Source organism: Scleropages formosus, chromosome 11 (genome assembly GCF_900964775.1).
Source record: "Scleropages formosus chromosome 11, fSclFor1.1, whole genome shotgun sequence".
NCBI lineage: Eukaryota > Metazoa > Chordata > Actinopteri > Osteoglossiformes > Osteoglossidae > Scleropages > Scleropages formosus.
Window position 1 is genome coordinate 3,980,126 of NC_041816.1, and position 15,142 is coordinate 3,995,267.

Below are 15,142 nucleotides of genomic sequence, written 5' to 3' on the forward strand. Positions count from 1 at the left end.
AAAGCAACATACAGAGTAAACAAAAGTGCACGAAATAGGGAGAACAGAGGACACACACTCCTGTGTGTTCATTTAGTTTTAATCACAGTCTGAACCCTGATACCAAATGTCTGACTTAAGTGTAACTGCTAGGAAAGCAATACCACAATGAGGAATCACAAACGCAAATATGAATGTAGTCTGACAACAAGTAAAGTGCATCAACAAGGATAGTGCATGTGGCTGTTTGTTGCAGGCACCCCGTTTCTTATTCGTTCTGCAACACAGCCTTTGCTACTTCTCTAGACACACTGGAACCTCAAAGAGGTCCTTATCCTTATCGGAGAATATAAAAAGACTCTGCTGGTGTTTTGAGTGTGAATTTTCTGATAAAGTTTCGTTGATCTTTACCGACAAACTCAGGGATCTGAAATAGAACTCAGTACCAACATTGCTACTGTGTTTTACACAGAAGTTCTGAGATGAAGCAAAGTCTGGAAAGATCTGCTTTTTTCATATTTTGTCCCCAACTATTTCTAGGGACATAATTCCCATGTTAATGTCGTGGTAACTAGCAGAGAGAGCAGTCTGAAGTCTTGTAATGCTAATCTTTGAAGTTGGCTTGCCATGTCTATCTGTTCAGTCTAAACTGTTTCCAATGAGTAAATACAGGAATTTTTGCTTTTGCACCAAGTGATAAATATTTGACGGGATTTTTAGCATGCGATAAGTGCATTTAAATTGCACCTAAAATCAGTTAACACTTCCACTTTTGATTTTTTAAAACATAAACACCAAGCAACAGCACATACTGGACTTTCACACGTATTTCACGCCTAGTTTTATTCCAGTCACTCTACACAGCAAAGTGAGGATTTTGTGGCTCATTTGAGCATTTACTTTGAAGGGTGAGTCTTATGTTCAGTACTGCATGTTTCTTGTTTGCATCTCTAAGCTGAGCTTTATGTGGTTCTCAGAAAGGACTCAGCCACTGCGGAGAAAGATGAAAACGTATTCACCCGGTGCTGAGAATATATACAGATGTCTAATATTAATGATACATGTTTGAGGTTAGTAGACAGTCCAAATGCAAGACAGGATATGCAGAGGAAAACACCACAGGCAAGAGTAGTGCAAAAGTAAAAACAAAGATTAAACCTGTTACGGGGACATTGGCATAACACGGTATCTTTTATCTTGTATCTTTTTTCATCTAGAGACATATTAAGACAAGAAATTTGATATGATGGATTAAAAGCGTGCCAATTAACACAAATTGTTGTGTTCTGTAAACTGTAAACTTTGTTTTTATTATAACGTTTTGTGATGGAGGGGTGCGGTGGCACAGAGGCGCAGCGGGCTTTCCTAGGTCCTGCTCTCTGAGGGGTCTGGGGTTCAAGTCCCACTTGGGGTGCCTTGTGACAGACTGGCATCCCATCCTGGGTGTGTCTCCTCCCCCTCCAGCCTTACACCCTGTGTTGCCGGGTTAGGCTCCGGTTTGCCGTGACCCGACTTGGGACGAGCAGCTTCAGTCAATGTGTGTGTGTTTTGTGGTGGTTTTACTTATTTCCTTTTTCTGTTTGTCGTTATTGATGTCTGCAGCTGTACTGAAATGAAATAATGTCATGGACGAGACTGGGAAACAGAGGGAGAGGCGGACCCAATTGTGGGAACTTTTAATGAAGAACACCAAAAGGGCAAACCGGAATTGTAGTCATGGGGCAGGCAAGGGTCACTCGAGGGGCAAACGTTGTTCCGGGGACAAAACAGGAGCCAAGGTCGATTTAGCGAAGCCGAGGTCTGGAACTGAAGACGTGGAGCCAGGGGGATCAGGAATGAAGGGGCGAAGAGGATCAAGAGAGACGGGGAAGGTATCCATATGCTCTGTGGGCGCGTAGTCGAAGCGGTGGTTCCGAAGAGGTTCCGCAACCCGGTGAATCGACGTGGTGCTTTTATACCCTGCTGTTTTGATTCGGTGCTGTTGCTTGGGCTGATGGCGCGGCTGTGACAAATAGCATTTGACATATTTACACAGATAATTGTAAAAAGAGCAGCGAGACCTCTGTCTGATCTGTTTTCTTTACCCCCTTATCCTGTTCTGGGTCACGGGGGTTTGGATCCAATCCCAGAATTACTGGGTGCAGAGCAGAGGCGGGTAGACCCTGGCCTGGATGCCAGTCAATCACAGCGTAGCGGGACACACGCTCACCCATTCACACACTACAGGCAATTTAGCATCACCAATGCACCTGGACTGCATGACTTTGCAAAGAAACAGAGAACATGCAAACTCCACACAGACTGAGCCGGGTTCAAACACACACCCCCGAACAGCCCATGCGCTGTGAGATGACAATGCTACATGCTGCACCACCATGCCACAACAGGGAGACTCGATTCGTTTAAATTTCTCCTGAAGTGTTACTGTTAAGGGAGCTGTAGATGTGTGCAAAAGACACAGAGTTCTGGGACATTATTCCAGCCTTTGTTTGGGCAGAACATGAAAAAAATCAATTATCACATCTCCCTGAAATCCCATACTAATGAATTATGTGTTAAGGAGTGATGAATAAATCATGGAGTACTCCATCTCTATCCACAATTTCTTCTTTGCTGAATCACTTTAAAGTGTTGAATGTGGCAGTACAGGGCAAACGGGTGTGAAAGGGCTACTGTGGCTACATAAAAGTGTTGAGAAATTAAACGCAGTCGCCTGTTTTTTCTCCTTTACGGGTACATGTAAACTATACAATTAATTATAATTAACTAGCTGATGTCTTTTGTGCAAAGTGACTTACAATTCTGGATATACTATACTAAAATACCAAAAATAATGTATTTATGTAGCAGAGCAGGATACCAACACAGTCACGCATTAAACGCATGTAAGTGTTTAAGGTATTAATTCATGTTCATTTCCTATTTAATAACCTGCCAATTCAGGTGTAAGTCTGAGCACAGGTCTTTGAAAGACCTCCAAATGCCCACCCAGAGCATATCAATAATCCAGACTGAGCATTTGTTGCTATGAGGCCGTGTTGTTGGATTTTCCTTTAGACAGCTGCAAAGGTACCTTAAAACAACTGCAAAACATCATTGTGATCAACAAGCTTGATATTTTGTAAGACAGGTGTTGCAAAAAAGAGGTTATTATATCAAATCAACTCAAAATAGTTTTTGTAAAGAGAAGCAATCATATGAACTGTGCAAGTTAAAATATGTCACGTTAAGCTCCTAACAATTTCACCGATAAATTCCCTGAAACACTCATCAGAACATACTGACTAAAATTGTCAGCCTCAAGTTTTCCCTCACAGATCATATGTCAAATTTACATTAAAAAAAAAAATCTATCTCTATCCATCCATCCATCCATCTTCCTCCGCTTTTATCCGGGGCCGGGTCGCGGGGGCAGCAGTCCGAGCAGAGTACTCCAGACCTCCCTCTCCCCGCACACCTCCTCCAGTTCCTCTGGGGGAACCCCAAGGCGTTCCCAGGCCAGCCGGGAGACATAGTCTCTCCAACGTGTCCTGGGTCTGCCCCGAGGCCTCCTCCCAGTGGGACAAGCCCGGAGCACCTCCCCAGGGAGGCGTCCAGGAGGCATCCGGAACAGATGCCCGAGCCACCTCAACTGGCTCCTCTCGATGCGGAGGAGCAGCGGCTCTACTCCGAGCTCCTCCCGGGTGACTGAGCTCCTCACCCTATCCCTAAGGGTGCGCCCAGCCACTCTGCGGAGGAAACTCATTTCTGCCGCTTGTATCCGCGATCTCATTCTTTCGGTCATGATCCAGAGTTCATGACCATAGGTGAGGGTAGGAACGTAGATCGACCGGTAAATTGAGAGCTTCGCCTTACGACTCAGCTCCCTCTTCACCACAACAGACCGGTACAATGACCGCATTACTGCAGACGCCGCACCGATCCGTCTGTCGACCTGCCGCTCCATTTTTCCCTCACTCGTGAACAAGACCCCAAGATACTTAAACTCCTCCACTTGAGGGAGCAACTCCCCCCTAACCCGGAGGGAGCAATCCACCTTTTTCCGACTGAGAACCATGGCCTCGGATTTGGAGGTGCTGATTCTCATCCCCGCCGCTTCGCACTCGGCTGCAAACCTCCCCAGTGCACGCTGCAAGTCTTGACTTGATGAAGCCAACAGGACCACATCGTCCGCAAAAAGCAGAGACGAGATCTCGCGGCCACCAAAACAGACACCCTCCGTTCCCTGACTGCGCCTAGAAATTCTGTCCATAAAAATAATGAACAGAATCGGTGACAAAGGGCAGCCCTGGCGGAGTCCAACATGCACCGGGAACAGGTCTGACTTACTGCCGGCAATGCGAACCAAGCTCCTGCTCCGGTCATACAGGGAACGAACAGCCCGTAGCAACGAGCCCCGAACCCCATAATCCCGAAGCACCCCCCACAGGATGCCACGAGGGACACGGTCGAATGCCTTCTCCAGGTCCACAAAACACATATGGACTGGTTGGGCAAACTCCCACGAACCCTCCAACACCCTAGTGAGGGTATAGAGCTGGTCCAGTGTTCCACGGCCAGGGCGAAAACCGCATTGCTCCTCCTGAATCCGAGGTTCGACTATCGGTCGGATTCTCCTTTCCAGTACCCTGGCATAGACTTTCCCAGGGAGGCTAAGGAGTGTGATCCCCCTGTAGTTGGAACACAATCTCCGGTCCCCCTTCTTAAAAAGAGGGACCACCACCCCGGTCTGCCAGTCCAGAGGCACCGTTCCCGAACTCCACGCGATGCTGCAGAGGCGTGTCAGCCAAGACAGCCCCACAACATCCAGAGACTTGAGAAACTCGGGGCGGATCTCATCCACCCCCGGAGCCTTGCCACCGAGGAGTTTTTTAACTACCTCAGCAACTTCAGCCAGGGTAATGGACGAGTCCCCCTCCGAGTCCCCAGCCTCAGCTTCCTCTACGGAAGGCGTGTCGGAGGGATTGAGGAGATCCTCAAAGTACTCCTTCCACCGCCCGAGAACATCCTCAGCTGAGGTCAGCAGCGCACCACTTCCACTGTAAACAGTGTTCGTGGAACACCGCTTCCCCCCTCTGAGTCGCCGGACAGTTTGCCAGAATCTCTTTGAGGCCGACCGAAAGTCTTCCTCCATGGCCTCACCGAACTCCTCCCAAGCCCGAGTTTTTGCCGCGGCGACTGCCAGAGCCGCGCTCCGTTTGGCCCGTCGGTACCTGTCAGCTGCTTCAGGAGTCCCATGAGCCAGCCAGGCCCAATAGAACTCCTTCTTCAGCTTGACGGCATCCCTTACTTCCGGTGTCCACCACCGTGTTCGGGGATTGCCGCCGCGACAGGCACCGGAGACCTTATGGCCGCAGCTCCGAACAGCCGCACCGACAATGGAGGAGCGGAACATAGTCCATTCAGACTCAATGTCCCCCACCTCCCTCGGGACCTGGTTGAAGCTCTGTCGGAGGTGGGAGTTGAAGACCTCTCTGACAGGGGCCTCCGCCAAACGTTCCCAACAGACCCTCACTATGCGTTTGGGCCTGCCAGGTCTGTCCAGCTTTTTCCCCCGCCATCGAATCCAACTCACCACCAGGTGGTGATCAGTTGACAGCTCAGCCCCTCTCTTCACCCGAGTGTCCAAGACATATGGCCGAAGGTCAGAAGAAACGACTACAAAGTCGATCATCGACCTCCGACCTAGGGTGTCCTGGTGCCAAGTGCACTGGTGGACACCCTTATGCATGAACATGGTGTTCGTTATGGATAAACCGCGACTAGCACAGAAATCCAATAACAACTCACCGCTCGGGTTCAGATCAGGGAGGCCGTTCCTCCCAATCACGCCCCTCCAGGTATCACTGTCGCTGCCCACGTGGGCGTTAAAGTCCCCCAGTAGAACGACAGAGTCCCCAGTGGGAGCGCTTTCCAGCACGCCCCCCAGGGACTCTAAAAAGGCCGGGTACTCTACACTGCCGCTAGGCGCATAAGCACAAACGACAGTGAGAGACCGTTCCCTGACCCGAAGGCGTAGGGAGATGACCCTCTCATTCACCGGGGTAGACTCCAACACATGGCGGCTGAACTGGGGGGCTATTAATAAGCCCACACCAGCCCGCCGCCTCTCACCTTGGGCAACGCCAGAATAGTGGAGAGTCCACCCTCGATCGAGTAGAGTGGTTCCAGAACCCAAGCTGTGAGTGGAAGTGAGCCCGACTATATCTAGACGGTATCTCTCAACTTCCCGCATCAGCTCAGGCTCCTTCCCCGCCAGTGAGGTGACATTCCAAGTCCCAAAAACCAGAGTTGGCGCCCGAGGTTTGGGTCGGCCGGGCACTCGGCCCCGACCACCGCCCAAATCACAACGCACCGGCCCCTTATGGTTTCTCCGGCAGGTGGTGAGCCCACCGAAGAGCGGCTCCACGTTGTGGCTTCGGGCTGAGCCCGGCCAGGCCCCGTGGGCATAGACCTGGCCACCAGGCGCTCGCGTGCGAGCCCCCCCCCCAGGCCTGGCTCCAGGGTGGGGCCCCGGTGACCCCATACCGGGCGGAGTAAACGGACGCCTTGATTTTTTTGTCATAAGGGGTTTTTGAACCGCGCTTTGTCTCGTCTGTCATCCAGGACCTGTCTGCCATGGGAGACCCTACCAGGGGCATGTAGCCCCAGACAACATAGCTCCTGGACTCATTCAGGCACTCAAACCCCTCCACCACGATAAGGTGGCGGTTCACGGAGGAGAAAAAATCTATCTCTAGAAGAGCGATAAAACCTTTTTTGAGTTTAGTTCCATATGGCACTTAACCTTTACAGTTCTAAGAAGGATTGGAGGAATATGACCAGCTAAAATTACTGTGCAATCATATATGTTTATTAATAAAAATAAACATGGATACTTCAGAGGAAGCATGGTGGGGGAGTGAGTAGCGCTGCTACTTCACAGTGCCTGGATGGTGTGAGAAAACTTGGTTTCGATCCCTGTGTGGAGTTTGCATGTTCTCCCTGTGTCTGCCTTGGTTTGCTCCTCGTGCTCTGGTTTCCTCATGCAGTTCAGGTGACCTGGTGTTTCTAAATCGCCCACGGTGTATGAATGGATGAGTGGCTGTATGTAAGCAGCAGGCCTGTGACGGACGGGTGTCCCATCCAGAGTGTACCCTCCTTAGTCTTGCTCCGAATGATTCCGAGACAGGCTCTGGATCTCGGCACCCTTGCTCGGGACAAGTGGTTGCTGAAATTGGATGGATGCTTCAGGCAAAGTTGGTTTGCTACAGGGCTGGATGAATGTGCATTTAGCAGTCCCCCCCCATCTATGTTTACCATACTGACATGAAAATACTACTGAAAACAAATGATCTGGGATCTGGTTCTTCTTTCATCCATGGAACATAGGTTGGAGCACATGCGGCTTTGGGCTCTGTTAGGGAAAGCAAAGGCACGAAGTAGCTGTGTCTATAACACAGAAGTGATTGGAAAATTTTGTGATGATAAGAGGTAGGTGACAGGGACTGCATTCAGAAATATTGCTTTTTTGGCCCAAGGGCTTTTTCCCTGTAGAACCAGTAGTCTCTGTCAGTTTCTCCAGTGATGCAACACGCAGTCACCCCAAGTCCTCGTACTCCCCACAACAGCATCACAACTATTTATATTACGCAGCATCTCCGTATGTTAGTGACAGCCATTTGCAGTAAATAACTATTTCTTGCACGTAAAGGCGCTTGTCAGTAGCGTGGGACTCTAAAATATGAAAAAAGATCCAAAAAAAAAGTTTCCGATAGCGCCATTGTCCTTTAAACGAACTCGCTTTAAAAACAACACAGGAGTTGTAGAATATGCTGAAACAACTAAGGGATGAAATGAAAAAAGAGCCTTTGAATGTGTTTACCAACAAGGTTTGAGAAAAGAGATTCTGATTTCTTTCATATGTAAGTAATTTCTAGCCTGTAAACAGCTGCTTAGACATAAACCTATGGAGGTAAGGAACCAATCAAAAATAGTTTACTGCACGTCTTAGAATGATTCCTCATTTATTAAATACTCCCTAGTTGTAGCGCACTGATTGTTTCTACTTCATGGGGAGGGGCAGTTGCGGTAGGTCAGTCCAAGTAATATCATATGTGTACATGCTCTTTCTCAAAAACTCGTGTAACATTACAGTAACATTAGTCTAGTGTTTCGAGGGTAGAAGACAGTGTTTCTTTTTAAGAAATGTAGCATTTCGCCTTTTCACATGTGGCTTACAATACAGTACAGTCACGTTTACAATTACACTGACTGAGATGGAACGCGAGAAAGCGGTAGAAAAGGCGGACAGCACAGAAGTGAGAGGAGAAGGAAAGGGGAAAAGAGGGAGGAGACGGAGGAGGGACAAAGAGGAAGGAGAGGGAAGCGTCCAGTCAGTTTCCACCAGCCAGGTGCGGCGGAGCCACCAGCAAAGGTCTCCGCTGCGGTGCTCGGGTCGAGAAGGGGGGGAAGCGGGGGAAGCGGGGCGGGGGGGCATTCGCAGGTGTCCGAGCCGCTGGCGGACGATGGTGGGGCTCTGCTGCCTCTCTGCGTGGGCATGTCCTCGGATCTGCGGATACCGGCGTTACCCGATCCCGCGTGAGACATGAGCTCCAAACACTCGGATCGCATCCCGTACAGGTACCGTCACCGTGTCGTGTGGCGCTGGTTCACGAGCCGCAGGGAAGCGCGGGGGGTGAGAACCATCGCGTGGGTGAAGTTCACGCGGACGGACAGAGAAGAAGTAGATTCCTGCCGTCCTTCACTGACGATCTCCGCGGTGATGAATCATCTGTTAGAAGAGCTCGTGTTTCCGTAAAACGACGTGTATCATCATGTGTGGAAGAACTTAACTTAACGTGTGTGATGTAGTCAGCACAGTAGTCTGAGTAGTGCGAATGCTGGCATTCGAGTCATTCATTGCAGATGGATTCATGTTCTGCTCATAAGGCGTTATTATATTTATTGATACTCTTTCTGAGGCGAGACAGAGCAACAGAACGATTCTCTTCTTTTTGGGGACTGATGATGAGCGACGTGGAAAGACGAAGACGGCTGCTTGCCGTCGGTGAACCGCCGCTCCCGCGGTTGTCGCTAGAAGCCGTGGTTGCCATGGTTGCGCTTCTGGCTGCCTTTTCATTGGCCTCTGGTTGTCATAAGTGACGGAGGCTGAACGCAGCCGCGCGCGCTGGGGGGGGGGGGGGCGCGACACGAGCTGGACATCAGACAAAACCTGAAAATGAATTAGGTGTGAAAACAAGAGCTAATGGCATATACGTTTCATAAATACTTTTTATGTGTTTAAAATATTAAACCATATCAGTACTAGTGTATATATGTATATAGATCATATACAGCACTATTGTATTATATATAATGCTTATGTGTCTGTATTAACTGAACTGAATTAGTCATTTCAATATATATTTTTCTTTTCAAAGCCAGCACTGTATACAATAGAAGGATTGCCATGCTCTAAGATTAAGATTATAATGAAAGGCATGTTCTGACAACCAGCGACTGATCTTTTAAATCGAAACAATTGCCTATACATACAAGTATATTTACATATAGGTAAGTATTAGGGTTTAGTCAAGCTTTTGTTATATGTGTGCTCTCCAGTGAAATACCTCATGTATTATTCAGATCTTGGGGGAGTGCAAAGTTTTTTTTAGCACTTTTTTTATTTAAAAAAAAAAAAAAAAGACAGTATCAAAAGTAGGTCATTCAATAAATCTTTCTGTGCTGCAGGTAACACCTCTTGTGTGACAAGAAACAAAGTATGTTCTTCCGGTTTTAAAGAAATCTACAACTTTGGCTTTAAAGGCAGAACGCACAACCTCCATGCAATCCACACCACCCCCACCCCCACTCTCCCTTCGCACACATGCAGGGCACCTTTGGGTTTTAACTGTGTACAATGTTCCTTCTGACTGTCACGGTTTGTCCCGAATGCATCATTAGCAAACCACCCCTTTTCCCCTCACAGTCCTGCCTTTATTTCAGTTCAAAGAGCTGACTTTCCCAGCTGCAAGCACTATTGGCGATGTTCTCTGATGTGCTCTATTTGCTGGCCTCTGCCAGCCCATTGCAGACAGAGAGGTAGTGTGTTAAGAAGACAGTTGCCTTGTCTAGTTGCGCACAAGTGGGGCGTCTGATGCGCAGACATTACAGAAATAGTTGCACACCCACGGATAGTTCTCGTTCACGCTCAGGTGATTTCATGGCTGTTATGGGGCTTGAAAGGGTGACTTTGTGGTCTGTTCATGACACAGATTTATCTACCATTTTTTTCAAGGTTAAAATATGAATACATGCTGAAACTGGCCTCTCTCCTTCTCTCTGTCTGACTTTTTGACCCCCCCCCACCCCACCCCAACTATCTCCACACACCTGCAGCACGCTGGACGATGAGGGCGGCAGCCTCCGGCAGCAGAAGCTGGACCGACAGGTAAGAGAAGGCTCCTCTTCCACAGCCAGTACTGCTGCGTTTTCTGCGTGACTCTTGTATGTAGAGAGAGACGGCCCAAAGGGAGCTCTTCCTCTGGGATGATCTTTTTTTCATGGCGCGACAAAGTTCATGGGCTTCTTTTCTGTGGGCGGCAAGTAGTGTGGTCAGAAGTTAGAACACAACTCTCTAGTCTCTAGTTTCAGGAGGATCCCTGCTGTGGTACCCTTGAGCAGTTACTTAATGTGCGTATCTTCAGTAAAGTATCCAGCAAGTAAGAGGTGTACTACTCTTACTGCTACTACTAGTAGTAATGGATGTAGTATGGATTAAGTATAGTATTTGGCTGTGCATCACCTATACCACATATGTATCATTTCCACTGAGGCACATTAATGACACTAATTATGTGTTTGTAGCTGTACGGAGAGGAAGGCTGGCACGTTTGCGTTCTTCTCCTGAAGCTCAGCTTTCATGATCAAAGAACGACTTGTGTATAATCCTCAATACAAAATATTATTTCAGCATATTATGATTCAAATGGCAGGGGTCATCGTTTGGGTGATTTTTTTAAGTCACGGAGATTGTCATTTGAGTTTTAAAGCAGAAAAAAATTGAATGAATGCCACAATCAATGCCAGCATGTCTAATCAGTTCACATTTTATTATAATTTTAGCAGCTCCCTGTTTCTTTTGGAGGACACGAGTTGATGGGGAAAAAATAGGTTTGATTTTAGCTCCTAGCGACTCAATCACTTCAGTTCTTCAGTAACTGCTTTCAGAAGATGGGAAATTGTAGTGGATTTATTGCAGATTGAATCTAATGTTTCGGGAGCAGTTCCAATTTTTTTTGTTGTTAGAGCAATGTACCTTACACCCCTTTCACATCAAACTGCACACATCATGTGCTTGGTATAAATGGGTGCTCCTGCTAAACTGGAATCGTCTGTTCCGAGTTTTATGCAACTACTCGTACGATGAACGTCGGTGCATAAAGTGGAAAGAAACAAACTAAATTTACTTAAGAATCACATGCCTGCAACTATGTTTCTCTTTCTCCTGATGTAATGTACGCATTGTTTTCTCTGAGATGTACGTCGCTTCGGAGGAAAGCGTCTGCTAAATGAATAAATATAAACGTAATAAATGTAAATTCTTACCCCAGAATTCTCCGCACTTATACTACTATTGGTGTGGTGTGATGTAAATATGTGAAAAATAAAAAAAAAATTCATAGCTATTACAGACTTAGCTCAGTGAAGCAAAGTGTGCAGTCATTGTAAAGATTACCCGGCGTCATCATATTAGCTGTAACTATGGAAGAAATTTACATGAGCCATTGATCTGTTCAAAACAGTTGTTCTAAACTAGTTACTGAGGATGACAAATCAGATTGTTTGCCCACATATGAATTAGTGTTTTTTTTATTAAGGGAAATTAAAAAAAAAAAACCTTGGTCCGATCAGGAAATCAGGAAAGGACTCTTTTCTTCAAAGTGACCGACAACGTTAAATTTGTGCGCTAACCTGCTCGCAACGATTCACACGTTTATACAGCTGGGAAATTCTTACTGTGCAAGTTCAGGGTACGTACCTCGATCAAGGGTACTGCAGCGGAAGGTGTGGTTCACATGTGTGTTTCAATGAGATTTTCAGGAATAAAGCTCTTCTGTGCTCAAGAACTGGATCTGAAATTAGGTACAAGATGACTCTGCGGTAGCTAACAGCTGTGCTGGCTGGGTTTTGTTAAAACTCCGATTGCTGACAAAAAGAATGCCGTGTATAATTAGCCCTGTTATTTGCCTAATCTGTAACGAAAGCTCTGGCACGGTTTCGTTGATGTCGCTGCATTTTCACAGAGAACACGGTGTCCTTGGTTGAGGGGACTCACACACAGCTGCACTCTCTAACCTGAGTGTTAATTTTACCCCCCGCTTACATATGACTTCATTGTCCTTCTGACTCTCTCCTGTTTCCTAGGACCTCATTCTCTCCTTTGAAAGGTGGTCATTCGCGTAAACCGCAAAGGACTACAAGGGGGTCTTATGCACCTCGGCTTCAGTGTTACTGAAGGCGGTCGCTGTCGGTTAAGTGGTGTTCCAAAAAAAGACACTGAATCCAGCCAAACAGGAGAGGAGAGGAGAGGAGGAGAAAGAAAATCGTTTATGAGTTCTAACCAAGATAATGTTCCGGTCTGACAGTCTGCAGTGAGCCAGTGAGAAAACCTGTGGCTCTCATGTCTCAGTGCTGAATATGCAACGTGTAGAAATGGTGATTAAATGTGCCATAGTATTGCTCCGCACTCTTCATATTGTCATCTAGAGAATTCGGTCCAAAAAATGTCTGTGCACTTGTGTATGAACATCGGTGAACGTAGTAGCGGCATCTATGTTACGTTTGCATGTGTGTGTGTGTGTGTGTGTGTGTGTGTGTCACAGCGTGCGCTGCTAGAACAGAAGCAGAAGAAGAAGCGACAGGAGCCTCTCATGGTGCAATCCAGCGTGGACAGTCGCTCACGCACCCGCAGGATCAAGCAGTCGGAGGAACAGGCACCGCTGGTCGAGTCCTACCTCAGTAGCAACAGCAGCACCCTTTACCATGGTAATATGCATCCCTTGGCTGTCCTTTGGCTGATCCTGGACATCATTATGGTGTGACACTTTAATGATCTCCCATAGTCTGAAGAAAAACACAACAGGAAGGGGTTCCAAGAGTCTTATCCAGCTTTTCTCAAAGCTTCCTTAATGAAAATACTGTTCAGATCCTGTTATCCAATTGATTTTTTTTTCAATTCATAATGAAAGCTTAAAACAAAAGATACAGTAACTTAGCCTTACTAAAGCTTTGTATTGTGCAGTAGAGAAACAGGACTTATAATCTAATCCATCACTACTCGAACCCACTTTGGGGAAAGAAATAAAAAAAACCACAAATCCAACCACAGCGAATTAAGTTCGATGACCATTGTGGCTGAAATTCATCATATTTGTAAAATACTCCCAAGTATCTAATTGTATTGACTTGGTTTTTGCTTTCAGAGAATGTGATGGTCTAGTTATACATCCAATAATTCCCTAGTACTGACCACTTGGTGACTATAAGGCTAATCTGCACACAAGGTGTAATCCTGCATGGTCCTTGACTCCCAGACCCTCAGTGAGTTTCAGGAATATGTGTGGATAGCAAAATCTGCACAGCAGTTTGTTCTCCCTGTGACTTTCAGAAACTGGTCTCAAGTGATTGTGACCTGTATCCCAGTTAGGCCTTTGAGGTCATTCCCCTTCTGTCTGTCACAAAGACCTTGTTTACCACTTATATGCCAGTCAATTTTGAGGCTGGTTGCTCCGAAGGATGATTGCTTCCTCAGGAGAGGGACTTGAGTTGCACCCCATAGGTTTCTTCGATGTGCTCTGGTTTCCTCCCATAGTCCAGAGACATGTGTTTCAGGTGGAATGGTTGCTAAAAAAACACTGTGAAGCTACTCATGTAATGTTTACTGGTTCACATGGTGGTAAGAGGCGAATGGACTGTACTCAAGAATTACGTGTCTGCATCCAAATCTCTCCTTCTGTTGATGTGATGCACTTTTTGTATTGTTCTCTGAGATGTAGGTCACTTTGGAGAAAAGTGTCTGCTAAATCAATAAATGTAAATGTAAATAAACAGCCCTTAGTGCATGTATATGAGTGTTACATTGATTCGGTGTATAAATGGGTGAACGATTGTTGGGAGTTTAGTGTTGTATATCCAACACTGTGAAGTCACTTTGGATAAAGGAGTTAGGTAAATACTATACAGTAATCATTATACGTTGCTATGGAGAAAAGCATCTGTTAAATGAATAAATGTAAACATACGCTGAAAACAATGGATTGGTCTCCCGAGCGATCATATTATAATTTCTTCTATCAGTGATTGTGCAATGATTGCCAATGGATTTGAGGTGGAACATGAATAATTGATACATACATGCTTTTGGCTAGAAAGGCTTGAGTTCGTATAGTTCAACTGAAATATAAAGCTCAGCAAAAGCATATGATAATTTTGCCTTGCTAGCTATAGAACTTTAGTTCAACACCTAACGCCTTTTCCAAGCCTTCTTTGCATGATGTACGACTTGAGTGAGATTGCTTTCAAAAATGATTTTGCGTGAGGACAATTTTCCAAGATTAAATACATTTGTACACCAAGAATAATTTATTTTCTGATATACAGAAACATACAGAATTTTTTTTGTGTGTGAAAAAGTTAAGTATTGATTTACATTACTTGATGGAACTCCCCCTACCTCCTCCTAGGGGCCTGAAGATGAATGGTGGGCGATCGCTAGGTCTCGCTTCAGGCATTTACATTTTTTCATTTAGCCAATGATACCCTCAAAGGCAGCGTAAAATTCAGAGTAAAACGTATATTTCACTAATAGGTGGATGCAGACATGCCATTCTTCAAGTACAGTCAATTAATCCAATAACATGTTTTTGCTGACATAAATTATACAAGTATCTGCTTGTAGAATTAATAGGGAATATGATTTTTATTTTAAACAGATTATGTTGTGCAAATTGGAGAAGATTTGAAATTAGGATAGAAGGGAGTCTGAAATAGATGTATTCTGAAATCCTTCTTGAATGCTGAGAGAGATTCAGCAGTTCTGGGGAGAGAAGGAGATCATTCCACCACACTAGAGCCAGAACCAAGGACCTTTTGATTTTGGATCTCTTGTTCGTGGGACCAC

At 46.1% G+C, this 15,142-nt stretch overlaps 1 protein-coding gene across 6 annotated transcripts in view; it reads left to right on the top strand.

The window, feature by feature from the left end:
* LOC108934711 (tubby protein homolog) overlaps nt 1-15,142 on the top strand; it is a 46,673-nt gene that overhangs the window by 21,631 nt on the left and 9,900 nt on the right. For 3 of the 6 annotated variants that reach the window (XM_018752763.1, XM_018752769.2, XM_018752764.1), the window contains 2 exons: nt 10,360-10,411; nt 12,846-13,008. In XM_018752763.1, coding sequence (XP_018608279.1) covers nt 10,360-10,411; nt 12,846-13,008 — 215 coding nt within the window. Of the gene's footprint in view, nt 1-8,456; nt 8,602-10,049; nt 10,219-10,359; nt 10,412-12,845; nt 13,009-15,142 lie in introns of those variants that run through there. The other 3 variants (XM_018752765.2, XM_018752768.1, XM_018752767.1) reach the window with 3 other exon arrangements.